Source organism: Saccostrea echinata, unplaced genomic scaffold (genome assembly GCF_033153115.1).
Source record: "Saccostrea echinata isolate AGI-Se365-2 ecotype Australia unplaced genomic scaffold, CSIRO_AGI_Sech_v1 ptg000056l, whole genome shotgun sequence".
Taxonomy (NCBI): Eukaryota; Metazoa; Mollusca; class Bivalvia; order Ostreida; family Ostreidae; genus Saccostrea; species Saccostrea echinata.
This window is the reverse complement of record NW_026889805.1, coordinates 8,665,907-8,691,908: the sequence shown is the minus strand read 5'-3', so window position 1 is coordinate 8,691,908 and position 26,002 is coordinate 8,665,907. Positions and strand designations below refer to the sequence as shown.

The window sequence follows — 26,002 nt, the reverse complement described above, 5'->3', positions numbered from 1 at the left end:
TCTCGTTTACTTGTCAATATTTTGGAAACCTGCCCCCCCCCCCCCTCCTCTCTTGTAAAAAGGACGGGCCTGTCAGAGACATAATGTTGGCTATTCAAAAGGCGTAATAACGCCTTTTTGAAAGGCGTTATAACGCATTTGGAAAGGCGTAATAACGCATTTTGGAAAGGCATAATAACGTTATTTGGAAAGGCATAATAGCGCCTTTTGGAAAGGCATAATAACGTTATTCGGAAAGGCATAATAGCGCCTTTTGGAAAGACGTAATAATGCCTTTTAGAAAGGCGTAATAACACCTTTTGAAAAACTGTCATAACGCCTTTTTTCGCGTTAATACACCTTTTTTCGCGTTATTACGCCTTTTCAAAAGGCGTTATTGAGCCTTTCGAAAGGCGTTATAACGCGCCTTTCAATTTTTTTCTCTCCTTAGATTGATCCTAATAGGTTTTCGTAAACAACAACTACAATAACAAAGTGAAATTGCTTAAATATGTCATGCTTACCTTTACCCGGGATGGGCTGATCCGGAAGAAGGGAACCCCCCACCCCCCGCAAAAAAATCCACCTTTGACCTGTCGTTCTGGTCAGAACCCCAAAGAGTACTCAGTACTCGGTATATGTGTGTCACAGACAGGAAAGTTCAGTTTATGAATGAATATTGTCTGAAAATGGGATTGGTGTGACTTCCTCAATATGTTCAAATAGCTAGCAGGTTAGCTTTATCAAAAAGCGATAAATTTTACGACTACATTCCCTTCTTGAATATGACGTTAAGTCGCGACGCAAAGATGGTGTCCCTTTTCCCCCGTTTTTCCTTTGAAAGTTACAACCAAGTTAATTTTAGCCTGAATTATCATAACCTCGTAAGATCTATGAATTCCATAGTATATAAATTTCTGGTTTCCATCACATATTTCTGCAATTTTTTTCAGTTTCATTTTTGAAATAAAATTATGAATTATCAATTTTACGATATAAGTTTGACTTTTTTAAAATCCACCTATCATTTTTGAAATTCCTACAGCAATGTTGCATAAAATAAATATTGTAAACTGAAGTATCCCCACCCAACCCCGACTACACATGTAATCAACCGCAACTCCCACCGAAATACAATTTTGTCTTGTTAAAGGGAAAAACTTTCCTTGTTTGACATATGATACCTAAGTCGCCAAGGACTCCCTTTCCCGAAAAAAGCCTCTTTCGTCTTCCCCATTTCTTCTGTATTTGCTTGTCATTCAGACACCCCCTCCTTCCTTGACCCCGCTGTTCTGATTATAAAAACCAGCAAGTCAGACACTAGAATACTCAGTGCATGTGACACTGACGGGAAATGTGTCTCAGATACTTCAGTTCATGAATGAACATGTCTGAAATGGGATTGGATTGGTGTAGGAGAAATGTGTGACTTCCTCAATCTATAGTTAAATATGTTCACTTTAGATATCAAGTACTATATGATTCAAAAGTACACACTCAATATGTCTGCAAATCTCCTGGACTGAGAAAGCAATGTAAAATTAGTTGGTAATTTGTTGAGGAGAAAAACTCCGATAAAATAATTCCCACTTTTTCAGGCAAAGATTGCGAGCATTATATAAAACGGTTTCACTATACAACATACAAGATGAGAAACTATAAATAAAAAAAAATTAATATGATAAATACTCTACTACTGTTACATAACTTCCATAAAGATCGAAGACAAGAAAAACTCAAATCTGGATATTTAAGAAGCATATCGCTGTAAATGTTTGAAATATACGCTATTTTGGGATGCTTTCCTGGTTTGTTAGCATATCTTTATTCATCACCACGATTCTCTCAGGTTGACGATATAGAACTACCTCTTAGATTAATGCAAGGTCTCATACAGCAGTATTGCATCAACTACGGGTTTTCCAGTCATATTGGTAGGATATACACGTCGATGTGAATCAAGTTTATAAAAGTATAGTTGTAACACTGGACTCTTAATTTCCTCATCGCTCTGGAAAACACAAATATAAATTTAACGTCAAGACTTAACAACGAAAACATGGCAAACAGGCGTCTCTCTTCACAGCCCCAGCTCCGGCGCTACAGTATCTACCCGGATCGACAGGTTCACTTCAACGAGGGTCTAGAAGTGGACGATTTTACAGATCCCAGCTGGCAGCAGTAAGTTTAGACAGTAGGTAACAGACAGACAAACGGGTCAGGAACAGCAAGTCAAGTTTGGGACTGTCACTATATTCCCATAGACAGTAAGCGTAAACAATATATATACCGATATCAGACAGACGGACAGATGAACCCCATTTAAAATGCTAAGACACCCAAATAGTTATTTTTTATTCTGATATATATATATATATATATATATATATATATATATATATATATATATATATATATATATATATATATATATATATATATATATATTTTTTGCACGAGGTAAAATTTAGTTCCATATCGGTCGGACGACATATGTTCCAGCACAAGAAGTAAAAATACTGACATATCCTAAATATATACCAAAATAACTGTGACTTTTAGCTAAAGAGATTTCGTTTTATCCTCAAGTAGTTAGAGGTAACACAATGCACAAAGACTATTTTTGTATATTTAGATGCATATACACAAATATATTTCAATGTAAACTTTGTATCCCTTAAGCGGCTCCGCCCTCAACCTAGGTAAAACTTAATCTAAGCTAAGCATAAATGAATATACCCACAAATCAGTAAGGAAATTTTAGCTTTGTTATTTCAGTTTTTTTAAGGGGGATTTCTTAAGTAAGAATTTAAACTGCTATTATTGGTCTACCCTGACTGTAAAAGTTATGATTTGAAATGTCTCTAACATATATACGTGCTCGTAGATAAGTTTCACTAATTGTACTCTATATAATTGATACAAATTTGTTCTGGAAGTTCTTCTTTGGAAATATGTGGATTCCTATCTTCAATTTGGGCAAAGAAAGCTTTAACATCATTTGGCTGCAGCTGTCCTCTTGCTGATCTTGTAAAAAGGCCAGTGGCTTATTTTGGATGGTTTTTGGGTAATATATTCTGCTACTTTCTGCTTTGCTATTAACCATCCCTGGTGATTTACCCTTTTTCTTTCATCAGACGTATGGCCATGCTTGTTCTTTTGCATAAGAACAGCCTCGGCATCAGTTTTGATACAAGCTTTGCAGTCGTAAGAGCAGTCTCGGCATGAGTTTGGATACAAGCTTTATAGTCATAAGAACGGTCTCGGCATCAGTTTGGATACCAGCTTTGCAGTCATAAGAACGGTCTCGGCATGAGTTTGGATACAAGCTTTATAGTCATAAGAAAGGCCTCGGCATCAGTTTGGATACAAGCTTTGCAGTCATAGGAACGGCCTCGGCATCAGTTTGGATACGAGCTTTGCAGTCTTTCACAGCATCCCCAAGAAACAATACCTGGTATCAGATTGTAGTAATCCCTTAACTCTGTTTCAAAATTCGTCACATTTTTTCTCAATTTGTTTCCACCTCTATAACTTCCATACGTTTCAATGTTTCAATTACAAATGAACATGTACATGCACTTTGTGAGTATATTTCTAACGTTTGACGTTTCCTCCGTTAAATTTATAAGTCAGTATGTCTGATGGTAATTGTTCAGTGTTTGCTGATTTTACATTGATTATTTAAAAAAGTTTTTAAGTTACCTTCTGATACTTTTGTTGGGCTGGGGGTGGTGATGGGGGTGGCTTTTTTTTTCAAGGAAATGATTTACTTCTCTTTTCACATACAATGGTTATATAAGAAATGTGATCAAGTTTCTCAGCTTTTCCATCATCCAAACTGATATTACTTCCAATATCTCATATCCTGGGAATTTTGATAAGCATTCATTACACCATTTTATATCCTGGCCAATTTGGAGTATTTTTCAGCATAAGAAAAAAACCAGAAGTTTCTGACGAGACTGTAGCTCTACTGGTTGTACTTATAAAGGAAGATAAAAGTAGCACTTGGACTTGAAACTTTGCAACAGCAATAAATAGAATAATGATCCTTGGTTTATTTTCTTTTTGTGGCAAGATTTATTGCTCTCAGACTTAAACTGTAGAAGGAGTAGCCTTTCAAAAGAATTTTACAGAATTTCGATTTAAGTAACCATGGCAACATCATTCAACAAAAATAAAAAAATCAATAACATCAATTATGTAACTCAGTGTAGTCTACTTGTATGCCACGTTATACTGAAATCAGACAAAAAGTGTAGGAGGAGTAGCGTTTTGAAAGTATTTCAAGAAAATTCCTATTTTTGGTAACCATGGCAACATTGTTCATCTAATTCCAAAACTGGTACAGAGAATTATGTATCTTAGTGTAGTCTACTTGTGTGCTAAATTATACACATGTACTAAAATCAGACCAAAGGTGTAGGAGGAGTAGCATTTTGAAGGTATTTCAAATAAATTTCTGTTTTTAGTAACCATGGGCAACACCGTTCATGGAAATCAAAAATCGATTCAAAGAATTATGTATCTTAGTGTAGTTTACCTGTTTGCCAAGTTAAACTGAAATCGGATTAAAACTGTAGGAGGAGTAGCATTTTGAAAGTATTTCACAGAAATTTCTATTTTTAGTAACCATGTCAACACCGTTCATTGAAACCAAAAACCGATACACAGAATTAGGTATCTTAGTGTAGTCTACTTATGTGCCAAGTTATATTGATATCAGACCAAAACTCTAGGAGGAGTAGCGTTTTGAAAAATTGTTTACAGACGGACAGACAGACGGACGGACACCTTACTATCGCATAAGCTCTTCTGGTCTCTGACCAGTAGAGCTAAAAATAAAGACCCATTCCCTACAATTTACGGGTGATCACATACCCGGTTATATATTTTATATTACATTAAATCAAAGAGTAGTTTATCCGATATTGCAGTTACTACCAAGTCACAATGTATCCTACCATTTACTTAACATTCTGTTTCTAGGTCAGAAGATAGCCTGAACAGTCCTACATACTCCTACACAGACTTCAGTATTAGTCCCGAACCATACCAGAGAAAGTATTCCACAGCCCTCAAAGTACTGAAGCCATTCCGACCCCGGTCCAAGTAAGTTACTGAAAAAAATTTCAAAATTAGCTGAATGTTTTATAAATTATAAGTAGATTCTGTTTGTTTGTTCAGCATGACATTTAAGGCAAAAATAAGTAAAAATAATGAATTCTTAGATTGCTTAGATTTCTGTCAATTTACTCTGAATTTAAAGAAAACCAAAGTGTAGCCTTCTGCCATTACAATTTTAAGCACTTACTAGTATATCAATCCGTATTTTAAATAATGCTTTTTGTGGGTCCACAACATACCCAATGTAAATTCAACAATTTCACTTTCTTAACGATATCACCGTCTTTTGATACAGAGATGGTAAAATACCCGTAAATAAAGCGGGATTTTTCTCCTATGTATTTATGACATGGATCTCGCCACTGATCTGGAAGATCTTCCGTCATCGGCAAGAGGCGCTGAAGGAAGAGGACATCTGGGCATGCTCGACTCTGGAGAACGCTAACCTTAATACAGAGAGGTCTGTACTAATATATGTTCAGTGCTTGACAGAATGGAGGTGTAATACTAGAACATTTAGATTAGGCGTTAATTTTAATGCAAGGTAACTCTGGTAATTAGTCCCCTACCGGTGAAACCAGAGGGGACTATAGGTTTCCTTTGAGTCTGTCCGTCCGTCTGTCTGTCTGTCTGTCCCTCTGTCTGTCTGTCAGTCTGTCCCACTTGGTTTTCCGCACTTTTTCCTTAAACGCTTGCAGATATTGAGCTGATTTTTGGTATGTCAGTGTATCTTGATGAGTTACAGATCAAGTTTGCATTTCGTTCCGCTTCATTGATTTTTGACGGAATTACGGCCTTTTCAATTTTTAAGGGTTTTCCGCAATTTTCTTCTAAACGCTTGTAGATATTGAGCTGATTTTTGGTATGTGGCTTTACCTTGATTAGTTATAGATCAAGTTTGCATTTCGTCCCACTTCATTAATTTTTGACGGAATTATGGCATTTAAAATTCTTAACGGGAACCAGTTTAAACTTGCCGGTAGGGGACTATTATTGCTAATGCAATACTCTCAGAATGCTTGTTTATCTAGTATTTGCTTAACTGTATAGGTATACCCAAATGTTTGATCAATTTGTATGTCTGCCTTTCTGCCACAAAATCTAATTCTGATGTTGATTCATGAGCCATTGATTTCAATAGTTTTAATCTTGATACGTAATAGTCCATGACCTGTAGGTCATAATTTTGATTCAAAGTCAAGATCACTGAAGAATGAGACAGACATGGTATGTAGGATATAACTCTGTAGCCCTTCATTGGAAAAGAAATCAAAATTTAAAGTATATTGTTGCTGATGACCTACAGGTGTGACCAGAATTTAAATCAAAGTCAATTCTTAAAGTCCAAGCTCAATGGGACATGAACTATTGACATGTCCAGGTCATAACTCTGTGACCTTTAATTAGATTCACTTCAAAAGTGAGTAATTTGTTGTTAATGTCTGAAAGTTGCTCAGTAACTTGACACAGTGTCATACATCAGAAGTATTAGTCACTGGGAAATGAAGTAGTGAAATTACATATATATCTGATCCATAATTTTTTAATCCTTGAATGAAACAAAATCAAAGTTGAGTATTTAGGGGCTAAGTCTTGCAAACAAATCAGTTCAAAATAGAAACTGAGAAATACTTGTCTTATAACTCCAGACTCACTAGAATATGGAAGGAAGAGGTAGAGAAAAGAGGTCCGGAGAAAGCTTCATTTTTAAGAGTTTGGCTGAAGTTTGCCTGGACTCGCATCATGGTCACTTTAGTCATAATTGCCTTAAATGCTGTCTCAACCTTTCTGGAATCGGTACGATATTTTATGAAACACGTATTTTAATTATGTTATCGTAAGTAACTGTCAACATATGCTACCTCTTACACTTCCTTACTTACAGGGATATTTGCTGAATCTTATCGTCCAATATTTAGAGTCCGAGGAGACGGACCTCTGGTATGGGGTAGGATTGGTAGCTAGTATGGCTGCTTGTCAAATCATCAGGGCGACGTCGTTTTGTGTTATTATCATATTTGGTGTCCAAACAGGTAACTGAATTTAAAATTGAATTGTTTCTCTTTGCGCGGCAATTTTAAAAATCAATGTAAATATAATAGACATTGAATATGAATACTGATCGTCTGTTTCATGTTATTTTTATAGGTGTGCGTTTCAGAGCTGGTTTGCTGGGATTAGCTTTTGATAAAATGTTGAGGTTGAAATCTGTACGAGGCAAGCAACTATCCGAGGTAAAGCATCTCAAGTCTTTTTAAGAAAGTGGGGGAGCTAGGGATGTCTGATTGAGGTATTGAAATATTTCCACTTTTGTCTACAGCTGATCACTATTTTTGGTGCTGATGCTTACCGCGTATTCCTTAACAACGTGACCTTTGCATACTTGTTGGCTCTACCTATATATGTAGTCATAGGCGCCATCTACACATATTACTTGTTGGGACCCTGGAGTTTCACTGCCATGGGAATATTTATCTTCTGTTATGTTGTTCAGGTTAGGGTTTTACGTTATCTTCTCAATTTCAAATGATTTTACACACTTGATTCTTCTGTGTTTTCTTTATTTTATATCCATTTCATAGGCTAGACTGACCACAGTTGTTGCAAAATTGCGAGCGAAAACTTTAAAGTTTACGGACAAGAGGGTAAGTAGAAAATAAGAAATTGGAATTCTATTCAAATCAGTTTGAATGGCAATATCATATCTTATTTTCATTTCATTTAGGTTCGAAAAATGACGGAGTTGATCAACAGTATGAAACTGATAAAAATGTATGCATGGGAAAAGCCATTTAAAGCGGCCATTCAAGGTATTTTTATTTCCATCTCCTTCAAATGTGCCACTGTCCATAACGAAATGGCCATTCTTATTTTAAATTATTTAGAAATACGAAAAAGGGAAAAGAAGTACCTATTTCTGTCCTCCATTTTGAATTCTATCAGCACAGCAGTGATCCCAGTCACTCCGACGCTTGCTTCTGTTGCCACCATTGCTTCTTACAGAGCCGCAGGAAATGAACTTTCTGCTTCAACGGTATCTTTCAAAGATATAAAAAAAAATGTCTGTTTTACATGTCATTGCACTAATTTTATCGTTGTGTAAAAAATACATGCTAAGTATTTCTTTAAAAGAAGGAAAAACTTGTATATTTCCATCTAAATTATCAAACAAAATATTTTCAGGCTTTTTCTGTTGTTGGAACCCTGAGCTTTTTACGCGTGATTGTGGCTTTTATACCTTTTGCTACAAGGACACTTGGAGAATCTAAAGTCAGCTTTGCAAGGATGAAGGTTGGAAAAAGAATAATAAAATAAAAGAAATAGTACTGTGAATCCTGTCTAATCCGATATGCAATAGGACACAAAGTTTTTGTTGTCACAATAGAAAGGATGTCGGATTGCACAGTGAAAAATCCACTCTCTACCATCGGCTCATACATTCACCTCTGTCGTTGACTCGCGTATATCACAGTGATAAGCACGAAAAATAGTGCGTTTGTTTTAATTCATTATAATTAAATTCCTGCAATAATGTTTGTCTTTTAAGGTAGATATTTACTAAGTAGATCTAGAAATATTAGTTTAATTTGAAATGATCCTAGGAATATAATGTTTTTAACCTTATGTCAAAAATCTTGACGCTAGCCCATTGCAGAGGTGTCTGAGAGAGGAACGAACGACAACTCTGCATAGGAGATTGTGTAAAAACAGAAAACAGTAAATTGGGGATTTAACAAAGAATTCAATGAAACAGATTATACAGGTGTTGGATTAGACAGTTTTTATTTTATGTAGTAGTGTAAAATGTTAATGGTTGAGGATTTTATCAACTGATATTTGCTCCTTTTTAGCGCCATTTAAATGCAGAAGAGTACCAGGCACCCTCCGACAAATGCACAGATCCGTCTTTAGCTGTAGAAATTACAGACGCTACCTTCATATGGGATTCAACAGACACAAATGACGATGGCAAAAAGAAAACCAAGAAACAAAAGAAAGGTAAACGCAGGATTTGCTCTCAATGATTGAAATAGTGGTGAAATAGCTATCAGAGCGAAAATAATTTGCATATACATTGTACCCCTAATTGGAATATTTTGTTATGCAGAAAAAACACCTACAGCGAACCCACGCAGAGAAACTATCCATATACAGAATATGACTTTTAAAAGCATAAAGGTAAACAAATATTTCCTTTATGTACATATTACCGTATATCCGTTTTTTTCGCGATGATCTAATTTTCGCATTTTTTGCGATCATTTTTAATTCTCAAAAAATAAAACACGCAGAAATTATATCGAATATTGTGTGCCATAAAAACGTTACCTTTTTTTAATTTGTTTTTTTAAATGGCAAAAAATAACTTACGCAAAATAAAAACTGTACAAATCTACCCTTTTTTCGCAAAATTTGCAACACGCGAAAAAAACCGGATATACGGTAGTTGTTTTAGTTTGAAATTATCATGAATGTTTCTGGAAAGATTAGATAGATTTCCGCTTGCTTCAGGGCCAGTTAATTGGAATCTGTGGACCAGTGGGGTGTGGTAAATCTGCCTTTATTTCATCAATTATGGGAAGAGTGAGTATATTTTGGACAAAGGAGCAATGAAAAACCATTTGTTTGATTTTATCCGATTTTTAAAAAATCGCGTTCGGTATCAGATGAATTTCTTTGTCTCCGTATTTGCCTCAGTCGAGTATTCTTGACAATGACTCATCCATTTGTTAAAGAAAGTAATGCTACCATACTATGAATGTTTCCTTGTATAATTGCTTCAGCCTTCCCATCTTCTACATCTACTCTTGTCCTAACTTTAGATTCTTGTCCTAACTTTAGATTCTTGTCCTAACTTTAGATATCTATGGTCTCTGGACATCTAGCTGTCAATGGATCCGTTGCATACGCTGCTCAACAAGCCTGGATATTCAATGGTACCCTGCGAGATAACATACTGTTTGGAAAACCCTACGATCAAGAGAGGTGAGGAACAAAACTTCGGCTCTTTTGAATTGTAAAAAGTAAAATTGATCATCTGTATTTCCTGATTTTCATGTAAATATGTATGTTTGTTAGGTACCAAAATGTTTTATTTGTCTGTGGACTTCAACCAGACCTTCTGCTACTGCCAAATGGCGACGAAACAGAGGTATTGCTTTTATTTTTTAGTAATGTAACTGTTGAATTTCTGGTTATCATTATATAGCTAGTTGACGGAAATGTTTGGAATTAATAACTAGTATAGAAGTCAAGTACATTGATTTGAAATACCCTCTAAATATGAATAAAAAGGTTCTCACTTTTTGGTTTCTAACTCCAATACTGTTCTACAAGATGATTCTGATGTTCTTGTGATCTATGGACTTCCATTAATTTGTAAGGATTTGTCTTTTGTTATAATTACGTAGATAGGAGATAGAGGCACAAACCTCAGTGGAGGACAAAAACAGAGAGTTAGTCTTGCGCGCGCAGTCTACAGTGACAGCGACATCTACCTTCTTGATGATGTCTTGTCGGCTGTTGATGTACATGTGGGACGTCACCTTTTTCACAATTGTATCAAGAAATTTTTAAGCGGAAAAACTGTCATCTTTACAACACATCAGCTTCAAGTGAGTCTGACATAATGAATAAAAATTAATAACAGCTACACAAACCAAGCAGTTACTCTTTAGCTGTACAGTGGTTTTCATTACAATATTATCTTACCAGTATCTGAAACACTGCGACGAAATCTTGGTCATGCAGAATGGTGTGTTTGTGGAGCGAGGGAAACACGACTCCCTCATATCTTCTGCTGGATATTATGATTCAATGATGAAGCAATTCCACCAAGTAACAGATAACCCCTCACGAGCAGCCTGTAAGAATGGTTTTCATATACATTTAATACATTGCTATTTAATATGTTACTGTAATGCACATCACTGCTAGGAAAACATTGACGTAGAAGTGTAAATACATATACACCATCTCCATTTCTTAGTTAACGAATGGGAACATTAAAATCAACGTAAATTCTCCATTGCTGACATATAATAATAAGGAAACAAGGCGCATTAATAGGGATGATAAAGTTGGCTTGAACTCTATCAGGAAATCTTTTGCAAGGACAAGATAGGCTAAGACCCCTCTTTGGCTCCTAATGTTGGGTGTTTTTTCTAGAACGATACGATAGGTCATAATCAAAAACCCGTTGTCATACCTTTTATTTTAAGTGATAGGAAATAGAGGTCATAAAATATACGGGTTTCCGAATTTTCACAGTTTTATTCAAATTTCCATCAATTTTATTAAGGCACATTTTGTTTTAGAAAACAAAATTATATCTTTATATGCCATGTCTTAAATGCTAGTATATTGAAGAGTTGAAATGAATTCAAGATATTTCATAATAAACTTGAAAAATCCTTTTTTAAGCTGACAGCATCAAACAACAAGATAAAGATGATGAGGATCAAGGATCTACACCACAGAAAAAAGTAGAGAATGGTGTACAAAATGGAACTAGTGACAAGAAACCGGAAGTAGGAAAGCTCCACAAAGACACGTCAAACAAAGGTTTCATTTGCACACATGATATTAAATTTGTTATGCCTATTGTCATTCTTAAAGAAACTATGTGTTTGTCAATGAAGGCCACTTTTAAAAAATTGTTTGTTTGCCCTCTCCCGACCGACTGACAAAAATGGCCCTTTTATTACGTCCAGGAAATTAATATTTATTTTATTCAATTCATTCAGAAGTTTACTCATCCCATTTTTAACTATTTTAACTTCAAATTTACAAATGTTTTTGAGTAAAAATAATTCCCCCTACCTACCTACCAAACTTTTTATACTGAGTCGGGAGAGGGCAAGCAAACATATTTTCAAAGATGGCCTGAAATGAAAGTGTTTTTTTAATACAGAATTTCTAATTATTTTCTTATTGTTCTAAAGGAAAGTTGACACAGACAGAGGAAATGCAGGTAGGAGACATAACATGGGGAACATACTACTCCTACATCAGCGCCATGGGAGGGATTTGTGTGGCCATGTTTGTTGTCTCCTGGAGTACTCTCACTTCCGCTTCCGTAGTGTTCAGTGATTGGTGGCTAAGTATATGGATCAACACATTCTTTGTACGTCTCACTTTGCCTATTTTTCAATGAGATGTTGTCATCATATAAATAGGTATATTAAATCATGCAAGTTTGAATATATTTCAGACAAGCAGTGGCATTGATTCTTCGAACTCAACCACAGTCCAGAATGTCTCTTTGCAATTAAATTATACGGACCAGAAAATTACCAGTGAAAATCCAATTTTCAATACTACTATATCGGACGTTTCCGACTCGTCTTCGGGACTGGATTTTTATCTGACAGTATACGTATCATCCATGGGGCTTATCATCCTGATGATGATTGCTAAGGGGTTTATTGGAGCCACGGTAATTTTTGGCATATATCCAACAAATCTAAGCTGCTCCCAAGAATTCTTTTTTATACTAGACCCCACTCCAAGAATTCTGTTTTCACTTTTTATAACAATTAAAAAGGAACAAATTAGAATTAAAGTAATCCCAATATATGCTGTTAACGAACCTGCTGGATTCTTTTTTTCAGTATTATGTTCGAGCAGCTTGTAGACTGCATGACAAAGTTTTGACAAATGTGATGAAAGCTCCAATGCGATTCTTTGATGCAAATCCACCGGGAAGAATTCTGAATCGCTTCTCAAAGGACTTGGACGAAGGTATTTTTCTACACACAGTCGTCCAATGTCAATTAAGGAACTATAAAAAAAGCAAGAGGCCCAAGGGCCTTAGCTGTCACTTGAGTATAATACAATACTGTAAAAAAAATCCATAGAAGTATGAAGTAAAACAAACTGAAAAATAAAGATATGTTGTCCCTCCAAGAAACCCTCTCCCAGGGTCCACAAATTTTACAATTTTGGAAAAGGCACCCTAGTTCACCCTTGTATCCACAAAAGATATTTTAAAAATCATGCAATTTTCACTATTTAATCAATAGTGCCCCGCCCTAAAGCTAGAAATCCCTGACCCAGGGGGTATGAAATTCACAGTTTTAAAAGAGGCACTTTTGCTCATCATAACCAATGCACTAAGTTTATATGATAAATATACAGGGAAGAGGAGAAGATTTTTATAAAGAATTTATGCATTTTCCTTGTATAATTATTAGAGACCTGCCCTAACTCAGGAACCTTGATCCTGAGGCCATGAATTTCAAAGTTTTGGTAGAGGACTCAAAGCTAATTACATTCATGACAACAATTCAACTTCTTGATGTCCAGGAGTTAAGGATTTCCTTTAATTTTGATGGTTTTAGTCCCACGCCTCAGGTCCCAGGGGAACAGGGACCATGAAATTTACATTTCTCTTCCTCGTTACTTATAGACGCTATTTGCTAATATTTGTTGAAATTGGTTCAGTAGTTCTAGAGAAAAAGCTGACAATGTTCAAGTGTTAAAGGACCACGAACGACGACGGACGAAAACATAGCAATAAGTCATCTGAGTGACTCACGGTGCTCAAACGTTGTGGTTTAATGGAATCATTAAAATATAGGCTATTACGAGGTAAAGTTATACGATAAGGTGCTAGATAAATCTATCAATGACCATGAATATCTTCTTATTTTTCTCATTAACAAACTATTCGTTTTAGCTGACGTTTTCTTGCCACAGCTTCAGGACACATTATTCCAAGTCTCTACATCCATTGTGGTCTCTCTGGTCTCCGCTGTTGTTATTATGCCTTGGATCGGTATTGCGATTGTACCAGTAGCTATTTTCTTTTACATCTTCAAAATCGTTTCTTCTGTCTCAGTCCGTCAATTCAAACGTTTTGAAAACATAACCCGGTCGCCATTACTTAGTCACGTGAACACTTCAGCACAAGGTTTGAGCACCATCGTCTCCTTCCAACAACAAACAAATTGCATACAAAGGTATGTAGAGACTACTACATGTCGGTATTCTTCTACATCGTATCCATATTCTGGACATAAAAATAAAAGTTTATTTATTAATGAATCCAATTTCAGTATCCGAACTTTCACTGATGTCTCTACCGTGGCCACATTTTTAATGGATTCTGCGATGCGCTGGATTGGGTTGCGACTAGATCTCGCAGCATCGTGCATCACTCTTACCACAGCTTTATCGCTGATTCTCACCAAGGCATCCACTGACGCTGCACAGGCCGCCCTCGCACTAACACAATGTATTAAGGTACGATTATTTTCATGACCAAATATCATTATTCTCTTGCCATTAATGTTGACACCTTACCTTGTTTCAGAGTACTGTAGCATTTAGAACCTGCTGATCTATGGTCGGCATGCCCATGATATGTATGGGACATTTAATGATTTTCAGACTAAAGGTGAAAGTTCGTGTGTAGCTTGCCCATAATACGAAGAGAGTCTTTCTTTATGGTGTTTGTACACTTGGTTTTCTTCTATACTCGCAGCAGAATTTCTTCTAACCATATCTCAAGAATCCTGTGTCATATTTGTTCACAGGTTGTATCAGTTATGCAGTTCATGATTAGAGTTCTAAACGAGGTAGAAGCCAGATTTACATCAATTGAACGTCTTCACCAATATGAGGTGGTGTACATACATGTATATTTTCACGTAAATTCCTTCTTTTACTTCGTTTTAATCCCAATAAAGAATGTTTTAGATTTCTATGAAAAAAGTTGCATTTTATTATTCTACACCATAGAAGTTGGAATCGGAGAGTCAGACATTTACAGACACACCTGCCGAAACTTGGCCTAACGAGGGACGGATTATTTTCTCTAACGTTCAGATGAAATATCGCGATGACATGGACCCAGTTCTTAATGAAATTAGGTTCGATATTCATCCGCGTCAGAAAGTTGGAATTGTTGGTCGCACAGGAGCAGGTACAATTGTTTGCTTTCTGGTCAAAGTAATTAATGTGACCTTTAATGAAAATGTTTATGAGACCCAGTTCTTAATGAAATTAGGTTCGATATTCATCCGCGTCAGAAAGTTGGAATTGTTGGTCGCACAGGAGCAGGTACAATTGTTTGCTTTCTGGTCAAAGTAATTAATGTGACCTTTAATGAAAATGTTTATGATACATAAAGTCTCTTTGGTATGTTGTTTTAGGCAAATCATCGTTAGCAGCTGCATTATTTCGCTTAAACGAATTGTCCCGTGGTCACATATACATAGATGGTGTAGACATTGCCAATGTCTCTCTACATCTTCTTCGCTCCAAGCTTTCTACCATACCACAGGACCCGGTCCTATTCGCTGGTACCATGCGGTATGTAAATATAAATATAGAATAAAAATTGCTTATCCATTTTTAACTCTACTGGTCAGATACCAGAAGAGCTTATACGATAGTAAGGTGTCCGTCGTCTGTCCGTCTGTTTTCAAAATGCTACTCCTCCTACAATTTTGGTCTGATTTCAGTATAAATTGGCACACAGACACTTTAAGATACATAATTCTATTTAGTATTTATCAGTTTTTGATTTTGATGAATGGTGTTGTCATGGTTACTTAAAATAGAAATTTCTGTGAAATACTTTAAATTGCTACTCTTCCTACACTTTTGGTCTGATTTCAATATAACTTGGCACACAAGTAGACTACACCAGGATACATAATCCTTGTATCGTTTTTTTATTTGGAGACTAAACCAAGGATCATTATTCCATTTATTGTTGTTGCATAGTTTTAAGGCCAAGTGCTACTTTTCTCTTACTTTGTTATAAGTACAAACCAGTAGAGCTACAGTCTCATCAGAGACTTCTGGTTTTCCATTATGTTTACTCCCACGTGTTGAATTCATCAAAAATCAGTGGGTTTTTTTTCAGATATAATTTAGATCCCTTCGGCCAATACACCGATGAAGTTATGTGGGCGGCTTTGGAGGATGTCCATATGAAAGACAAGGTTTGTGTTTTCGCAGTTAAGGCTTTAAATATACAAAAATATTAGGAAAATAAAACTGTTTAACTCTGTAAATGTTTCTTTGATTTAGGTTAAACAATTTGATAACGAGTTGGATTATATGATAGAAGAAAACGGAGAGAATTTTTCAGTAGGAGAACGTCAGTTGATATGTTTAGCAAGGGCTATCTTACGGAGGAACAAGGTAAGAATTTGGACAGACAACGGACTTCAATGATGTTTAAACAGAAGGACATTTATAAAAAAAAAATACATATATGCCTTGTAGATTCTGCTCTTGGATGAGGCCACAGCGTCCATAGATACGGCAACAGACGCAAAAATCCAGCAGACGATAAGAGAGAGTTTCGCAGACTGCACGGTCCTCACCATCGCTCACCGCCTCAACACGGTCCTCCATTGTGATCTCATCATTATCATGGACGCCGGAAGGGTGAGTCATCACATCAGCACCTGGTTTCATATAAATAACCACGCATCTATACATGAAGACTACTTAGTTGTTCTATGCCGCTACTTTGATCAAATTTGTTCAACAAATTATCATTTCCTTTAAAAACTTATCCTTTAACAAATTCTACATTAAAATGCCAAAGATAAGTACACGGATCTCTCGATTTACTGGATAACTATCTTCTTCAACTTAATAACGTCAAATATATTTATATAAAGTGCCGTTGAAATGGAACACTACATTAACACAAACTCAAATAATTGAAGATTTATTTAATTATTTGAAATCATTAATATTTATTTATTTTATTAGGCCATTATTAGTCCCCTACCGGTGAAACCGGAGGGGACTATAGGTTTCCTCTGAGTCTGTCCGTCCGTCTGTCTGTCTGTCTGTCCGTCTCTCCATCTGTCTGTCTGTTTGTCCCTCTGTCAGTCTGTCCCACTTGGTTTTCCGCACTTTTTTCTTAAGCACTTGCAGATATTGAGCTGATTTTTGGTATGTGAGTGTATCTTGATGAGTTACAGATCAAGTTTGCATTTCGTTTCGCTTCGTTGATTTTTGACGGAATTACGGCCTTTTCAATTTTTAAGGGTTTTCTATGGAAGGGAATTACCGCCAAAAGTCTATTTATCTTGTTTTTATTCTTATTCTGCCTACTTCTTTATTCTTTATTATTATTGTAACTATATGTCACTTTATTGTTTTCATATTCGTCTTTATTACATTTCACTTTGAACTTTTTTATTCTTCATTTTGTCCTTACTTCTAATATTGCTTTATTTTTGTAAATACGTTCTTTTTTCTTTTAAATTGATACAGTTTCTTTAATAAGTAATTATGATCAATGTAAATTCAATCACGCAAACCATGAAGCGCATTCAAAGAAGACGAATACAATGAGTGAATTTAATGCGGCATTATAACGTTAAGCAACAGGGTGTTCGCTGCGAGTGTTGGTAAAATTAGGTACGCAAACCCGGGCCGAGGTTATTCGAGATTTTTCCAATTTTCTGCCTTAATACTTTATCAATCGAACCCAAATTTTCAAGTTATATTAGTTATAGGTTTTTTTGTATACGCGGTAAAATTTCCCCAAAATGCTCAATATTTTAGATTTTCTCGAAGATATTTGATTTCCACTTTGGTAAAATGGGAAGGCAGCATCAAGCTGACATTTTTAGTTGGCTTTTTTTTTTGACAAAAAGCTAATAAATTTATAAACCATTCTGATGTTAAACATTAACTTTTAACTATTTATAACCATTTCTTCTATCAAGTGTGCTTTTGTTGCTTTAAATACATGTAACACGTTTTAAGAAAATCTGGGTCATTAAAACCAATGAACCAATGAAGAAAACTCCAAAATAATTGTGTATTTTCTGTCACCTGAAAAATATAACTCTATTCAAGTTATTTGTTGGATGATTGAATTTCAGTTTTATTGAAATAAAAATATTAAATATTTTGATAATTACTAGTAACCCTTATAAATTGAGTTGTTTTTCAGGACCCCTTTATATTCTTCCACAGATCTGCCATTTCTTTATTTCAGGATAATAACTATTCATGCTCAGTCGCGTGATTCTGGGGATTGGGGCTAGTCTGGTTTCGGCCAACCCATAATGATCTGCAAAGTAGTGTGGAACGTCATGGGTAAGCGTGGCCAGAACCAGGCTAGACCGAGGCATACTAGAAACTTCCCCCGGTTTTTTTGAAAATATGTATTAATTTTTTGTATAGGAATAGCATTTTTCAAAAAAGAAATAAATATCTCTAGTAAGCACACAGTGTTTGACATCAGAATAACTCAAAAAACCATTTTGTCAATGTCTTGTTTGGCAAAAAATACGTAAATGTCGGCTTGGTATTGCCTACCCATCTTAGCAAATAGGAAATCAAAAATCGCCAAAAATAATCTAAAATATATATTGAGATTTTCAAAATATAAATACATGAATATAAATATTGGCAATTTTTACAGCGAATACAGATAAAACTTAGAGACGTAGCATTGTTTTTGAAAGGGGTAGTTAGAATAATCTAACTGTGTCTCGGGACAAGCCCTCACCACAGTTAGAATACGTCCCATATACTTGCAATGTAGCAAATCGGAGTGGATCCACTCCGAAATGATTTTGAAGAATACAAAAGGAGTTGCACTGAAAATAACTACCAAATTAATCATAACAAACCTTTTTGAGGTGGAATAATTATGTCTTTTAACCTAAAAAATAATCCATATAAATACGAAAATTCAACTTATTTTCTCAACTTTTTGTCATCTCCCTCGGGAGATGACACATTAAGTTTGAATCACCGGAAGTAAAGTCCTAGTGTAAGCTGCCATTGATAAGCTGGTGGTCTGGCAAAGGAACTGACGATGACACTATTTCTAAATATAGAGATGTAAACAAAATTGACCAAAGTCTGTCTATTATTATTAAACAAAATGGTGCATCTTAAAGTTAAAGTAAAACTACACCAGGGTTCATTAAGAGACATAGAGGTAGGATCACTTGGGTGGTGGTGGGTCTTCATTAACGGCTTATATATATACATAAACTTTGTATCTAGACTATTGCGTAAAACGGTCAGCGCGCGGGGATCAAAATACACAAAACATGGCATATTGAATGTATAAGCCAAGGCGTGGAACCAAGATTTACTGACGAAAGAAAACAGTGAAAAAATTTACTAGTAAATAACAATTACATTAAATGCATATATACAATGGCAAAAACTTTACTTTTATGTGCACTTTAGTCAATCGATAATTACTGCCGTATATATGAAAAATAAAACAGAACTTATTCAAAGAAAAAATAAATTTCGAAGAAAAGAAATTTTACCTATAAAAGCACAATTTAGGTAGAAACGTAAATGTCTCTGATTTAAGTAACTCAGTGCTGCAGTCATTTGAATAAAGATCATAAAGAATCATTATGAGTATTTTCTCGGATGTGTGCACTATATTCTTTTTTATTTAAATTTACCCCTGTAGAAAAGTTTTAGGAAAAGATACAGTTTCCTTTATCTGGCTCAGATTTTAAGAATTAATAAACAAAGCAACTGTTATCATTTTCTTTATGCAATTCTAATTTGCGTTTTTTGTCAATGAGAAAAGGTAAAAAAAAAAATCACTCCTCGTATTCTTGAAATAAAGCCAAAATTATAAAATGTGTGTCTCATGGAACAGCCTATAAAATCGATGTTGGTAGATTGGGGTTCTTTTCGGTGTGTAAATACTTAATTTTAAATGGTAACGTTTCAATTTTATTACCTTTCTATGCATGATTTTTTCCCAGGAGCGTATATACATGTACTTACATGTATATTATACATAATATAGCGTTAAAACATGAATCTGCATGGGCAGCAGAAGGGCATGATGCAGGAGTGTCTCAATTTTTTCCCTTCATATTCCCAGTGGCTCGATAATCAATCAAATCCCAGTGGCTCGATGGCCAAGTCACTTCAGAGGATACGATTAAGGAAAATAAGGAAATTCTTGGGAATTAATTCAGGTTCAGATTAATTTTAGTTGGCGCTTTAAAACTTCTTTGCTGCCGTAGAAGGCGGCTAAGAACTAAAGTCAAAGGAACGTTAAGTTTTTATCCATCTTCTTTCGGAACAATTGTTAAAGCTATCGATGGTGTATCTGAGCTATAAAATAAAAATACGAGATTGAGTGTAGCTTAACATGATATATGTTTTTTACGTTGAAATTAAATTTTTCACCGATTTTGAACTTGAATAACTTCATGTTTCCAGAGTTAGATTGATTAAAAAAAAAAAATTAAACTGTGTCTGTTAATTAAATGCGGAATCGGTAAATAAATCGGTTATTGTTTTTAATTTCTAATATCTTTGAAACGTGATTGATTTAAATTGTGTAATTTACAGGAAAGTCCTAATTTTATATAAAGTAATAAAACAAATAGATTTTTTTTTTTTACTTAGGTAGTCTGAACTTATAAAAAAACAAATACGCCATATATGACTTTAAATAATTCTTACGAATATTTCTCAGTGGTTAGAATTTTTTTGCAGACATTATACAAAATATATTTAAAATGAAAAAAGCATATTTACAACAGGTAAAATAATACAGACACGGAGCTTCAGGAGGGCCGCCCCCTTCCATTTTCCCCCCAAACATTGAAAAGGCGCACCCTTGTCCCCTCTTCCACCATTTGTTGTAGTATGGTACGTCAGATCACCCCATGAGAATGTATTATGATATAAAATATTTTTGTCGGAAAAGTTGTAATCCCTCCTTCCAAGAAATGAAAATGTTGAGTTTGGATAGCCCCTTTTTCTCCTTGTCAAAGATTGTTCAGATAAATCGTCGATTTTTTTTCTGTCCTCCACCCCCCCCCCCCATTTTTTCAAAAGCGATACTACTGCCTGTAATATAAGCTGAGAAAATAATATAACATTCCACTTTTTATTCTGTGACATTAATGAAGCCAAAGAGATGACATTTCAGGCTTTCTGGAAAGCCAAACTTGTTTTTCCTCGCTTCAAATTTAACGCCATGTTGACATTCGGAACTCTCTGGATTGTTCATAGAAAATGCACAGAGTTCGAGTTATCGCCCGTGTTCATTTTGCAACATTGCCAACAAACGGAACGAATTCTATCGTTAAACCGGGTCCGTAGGACAATATCATTTTAACGATAGAACGTTCTATCTATGAAAGAGGCAACCAGAGAAAAAAAATAACTTACCTAAAAATCTTGACAAGCAAAAAAAACAAACAAACAAATAAAACAAAACAAAACCGAACAAACTAACAAAAACCAAAAAAGAGGAAAATTCTTCAAACTCGAAAATTCTATTGGGGGGGGGGGGGGGGTCAAACTTCTTTCAGTACCAAAGTTTACTCATACATCACTATGTACATGGCCCTTATTTGACTAAACTGCGACAAGAAGTGGGAGAGGGCAACCAGACTTTCAGTGAACATTTTCAGTAGTAAAAAGTTATGGCTAGAAAAATGTTTGGTGGCCAGCCCCTCACCCCCCCCCCCCCCCGTGTCATATAGTGAGACTTCCCCCATAAGGAGTCTTCCCCCCGGAAGTCTGGCTATATAGCAAGACTTCCCCTCCGGGGGGGGGGGGGGGCAATGACTATATAGTGAGCCTTCCGCCCTAAACGGCCATAGTGAGACTTCCCCTTCCGTGTTTGGTTTGGATTTTATTTACATCGACGATGTGTATACATGTATTAATATTGCATATTTAGGTAATGATCTTATATATATATATATATATATATATATATATATATATATATATATATATATATATATATATATATATATATATATAAAGATGTATAGTTTCAATCAATATAAAAGTGCGCATTAAAAATTTACTGTGCACAGCAGATTATTGTATTGTTCCGAGACGATTCTTATAAAAAAAAAAGAGAGAAGACATATAATTAGTTTAACAGTAAATAGGTCATTACCCGTAGAAACGTGCAGTTTACCTATGTTTACCTGCATGGTTAAGATGTTTTAATTATAAAAATCACTATTAAAATGTTTTAATTATTTATTCATATATTTATTTATTCATTCATATAGGACGGAGAACTTTTATCCAAACACTGAAAACGTTAGTATAAAAACATTGTTTTACAATAAAAAAAAATTTGGAAACTAAATTAAAGGGGGAAGTTTCGCTATGAAGGGGGAAGACTGACTATACGAGGGGTTATCAAAAAGTTCGTGGACTAGCGTCATAAAATTAAAACCGCTTTAGTTACATCAATGAATTTTTACACATTTAGTTAGCATCATCTTTTCTATCTATGGAATAAACCATAAATCATAATTTTTACTTTTTAATAAAATGTTAGTGTTTTTGTAAGCAGAAGTATGTCCAGGCGGCGCAACCTCTAATATGACGTTTTTTTTCTACCTGAGTGTAACTGAGAAAAACTCTTTAAATATGAGTATTTGTCATCAAAAAAATTCGTTAATTCAGGCATGTGGTACGACACATTTGTTCAGTAAAATTTGCAATTTTTACCCCATTCTGTAATTTCTATGAAATTTTATCGTAAATTTTATATGGAGTGTCCAAACAATTATGGGCTTGAAAATAACGTCAAAAGGGGGGAGGGGTTTCTTTTCCAAACACTCTATAGAGTTTCGGTCCTGGAAAAACTGGTATTGACCTAAAAAATGTTTAAACTGGCTACAGAAAAATAAAATGCATCCAGAGTACTTGTTTTTTAATGCCCAAAAGATTCAGAGAGATGAAATATGCACAGTTAGTGTCGATTTGTAGTCAGGGTGTCAAAATTCAGTCACGTCGAAAAGTGACGTTGATCATGTGTGGTAGAAATTGAACTCCAACAAGCTTAAGTATTCTGGCATAATCAAGTGAGGATCTTTCCCCATATAAAGATCCATTTACAATATTATATGCATTGAAAACAGCTGCTCATGACATTGTAAATTCATATAAATAAGACGGGTTTAAGTCCTTACTTAACTCCAGGTAATCTCATCAAGATAAGTGTATGAGGTAGAGAGAGGGGACATTAAGAAACAATGACGTTATGCGGACGTCATGACACTAAACGGCGACAGCGCCGGGTGATCACATGAAGTCTTTTTAATTTTAGAATAATTTGGCAAATTATCAACTTATTAAGCTAAAATTTTCAACATTTCTTAAACTTTTGTTGTTTTATGTTCCGCATAAATTTTGTAAGCAAAGACTACATATCATTAATTATATCGCGTCAGTCCACGAACTTTTTGATAACCCCTCGTATAGTGAGATTTTCTCCCGGAAGACTGGCTATATAATGAGACTTTCCCCCGGAAGACTGGCTATATAGTGAGACTTCCCCTGGAGAAGTCTCACTATATAGCTAGTCTTCCGGGGGAAGTCTTACCATCTAGCCAGCTTTAAGGGGGAACGGCACCGGGTACATGCCTGAACCTATAACATACATCATTTGAAAATTTGGGTTCGATTGATATAAGGCAGAAAATTGAAAAATCACGAATAACCTCGGCCCGGGTTTGCGTACCTAATTTTACCAACACTAGCAGCGAACACCCTGCCAACTAGTTATAATGCCGCATTAAATTCACACTACTTGTATTCGTCTTCATTGAATGCGCTTCATGGTTTGCGTGACTGAATTTTCATTTGTAATAAAGATGATCATAATTACTTATTAAAGAAACTGTATCAAATTTAAAAAAAAAGAACGTATTTACAAAAATAAAGCAATATTAGAAGTAAGGACAAAATGAAGAATAAAAAAGTTCAAAGTGAAATGTAATAAAGACGAATATGAAAACAATAAAGTGACATATAGTTACAATAATAACAAAGAATAAAGAAGTAGGCAGAATAAGAATAAAAGCAAGATAAATAGACTTTTGGCGGTAATTCCCTTCCATAGTTTTCCGCAATTTTCTTCTAAACGCTTGTAGATATTGAACTGATTTTTGGTATGTGGCTTTACCTTGATTAGTTATAGATCAAGTTTGCATTTCGTCCCACTTCATTAATTTTTGACGGAATTATGGCATTTTCAATTCTTAATGGGAACCAGATTACACTTGCCGGTAGGGGACTAGTATTGCTAATGCAATACTCTCAGAATGCTTGTTTACACTGAATTGTCGACGGATTTTTCCGTTATTTCCCGATCATGACAAGGAGACACGGCGGGTGCTAACTCCTCCATGGCACCTGATCCCACCTCTGATGTTTTGGAGGTCCGTGTTTGCTCTGCTCCTATTTTGTAATGTTTAATGGACTTTTGAGCTTGAATAATGTTCGTTATCTCCATATATTTCATTCCATTATTGCTCTTTTCAATTGATGAGAGAAATAATGTGATGGAATTATTGCTTGCAAAAATTAATAAGACCTCGGGATAAATGATTTGTTGACCTCTTTTAGTTTAATTCAATGGAAGATTTTTTTTTATTTTACAACGATTTTGTTAGAGCGATTTATTCGCGCATCAATTCTTTTGATATCTTTAATTCATTGAAAAGAGCAACAATTCAATTACTAGTATCATCAAACGAATTGATGATATCGACAATTGAATCTCTGACTTGGAATATTTAAGCTTAGGGTGCCTAGCAAGCAGATATGTAAGTAGATTCAGAATTGAAGATATTATCGATTATTTGAAGAAATCTTTGCCTGAGTTGTGGAGCATACAATGAACTTATAATATCTTCAAATTGTTCAAGATAGCTTCAATTATTTGAGTTTATGTTAACTTGGTGCTCCATACGTTGACGCCACAAACCAGACAACGAGCGATGACGTTTGTATCCAAACAAGGCTGTTGCTTGACAGATAATAATTTCAGATCTTACAAATAAACAATTAGATTTCTGATTTTTATTTCAGAAGTTATGCTTAAATTTTGTTTTAAAATGTACATAAAATAACATTCAGCAAGCATAAGAACTTGCTGAATTCATCACCATTATAATGTCAAATCTGCAAATTGTCTACTCTTTATCAATGAATATACTATTATGACTATCTAGTATGAGGATGACAAACTATAGTATATAAATACTCAACAGCAACAATATACAACTGTCCACTTCAAAAATTTACTTGCTAAAGCCTTAATTCAATTTTGTTAGACAGCAATGTCAAAATTGACAAACATTTAATAACTATGTGCATACATTGGCTGTTGAATACTTATATTTCTCTTATTATGATTATCAGTGCACGACCAGTTAATTAAAGTTTTGCATTAATTAGGTAATGGAGATGGGTTCCCCACAGGATTTGTTGTCGGATCCAAACTCTTACTTCAACACAATGCTGTCAGCACAGACCGTCAAAACACCGTCACCTTGAGGTCATAGTGTTGTGGTTAAAATGATGACTCTTACTTTGTCATTAATAAAACATTGTCAAAAACCTGTTTTGAAATTTGTTGTTCTTGGTAAATGTAACATAAAATTGGTTAAGATTTTAATGGGTTCAGTTACATCATTGTAACTAGTTTTTGCACTGAATGACCATGTAAATGCATTTTAAGAGAGAGAAAAAAATGTTAGATCGATTTCTAAAAGATGAAATGTAAAATATGTGTATGACTTCTATTTGAAACTCGACAATTTAATAGGAGTAGGCCTTATTACAACATATCAACGTATGTCAAGTGAATGAAATTTTGAAGTGTGTCAGACCTATGGTCTACATTCAAAGGCAGTGGAAGTGGTTAATTAAATATTCCTACTAAATCTTTCTTTTCATAATTGTACTATTAATAAATATCAAATTAAGAAATGTATTTCTAGAATAATAATCTTATTTACACGTCGTTCGTGAATTTGAATATTAATTACTCTTAAACATATCGCCCCTAACCAGAAACCTTCCTTCCTCGTTACAACTGTCAAAGATCAATCGATGTTTGTGAAATTCCAGGTTTGATTTG

At 34.9% G+C, this 26,002-nt stretch overlaps 1 protein-coding gene across 1 annotated transcript; it reads left to right on the top strand.

The window, feature by feature from the left end:
- The first annotated feature begins 1,939 nt into the window (after nucleotides 1-1,939).
- LOC133172938 (ATP-binding cassette sub-family C member 5-like) lies at nucleotides 1,940-25,483 on the top strand. The gene is made up of 31 exons (XM_061307792.1): nucleotides 1,940-2,160; nucleotides 4,972-5,094; nucleotides 5,405-5,569; nucleotides 6,759-6,906; nucleotides 6,995-7,142; nucleotides 7,258-7,343; nucleotides 7,430-7,603; nucleotides 7,692-7,754; nucleotides 7,835-7,919; nucleotides 7,995-8,143; nucleotides 8,293-8,400; nucleotides 8,961-9,108; nucleotides 9,218-9,288; nucleotides 9,622-9,693; nucleotides 9,971-10,095; nucleotides 10,189-10,261; nucleotides 10,521-10,724; nucleotides 10,825-10,975; nucleotides 11,533-11,673; nucleotides 12,054-12,235; nucleotides 12,323-12,547; nucleotides 12,723-12,852; nucleotides 13,790-14,072; nucleotides 14,169-14,355; nucleotides 14,649-14,735; nucleotides 14,854-15,037; nucleotides 15,267-15,426; nucleotides 15,986-16,064; nucleotides 16,153-16,266; nucleotides 16,351-16,515; nucleotides 25,318-25,483. Exons 1-31 carry the CDS (start codon nucleotides 2,039-2,041, stop codon nucleotides 25,414-25,416), a joined length of 4,251 nt encoding a protein of 1,416 aa, XP_061163776.1. The 5' UTR covers nucleotides 1,940-2,038; the 3' UTR covers nucleotides 25,417-25,483.
- Nucleotides 25,484-26,002: the final 519 nt, after the last annotated feature.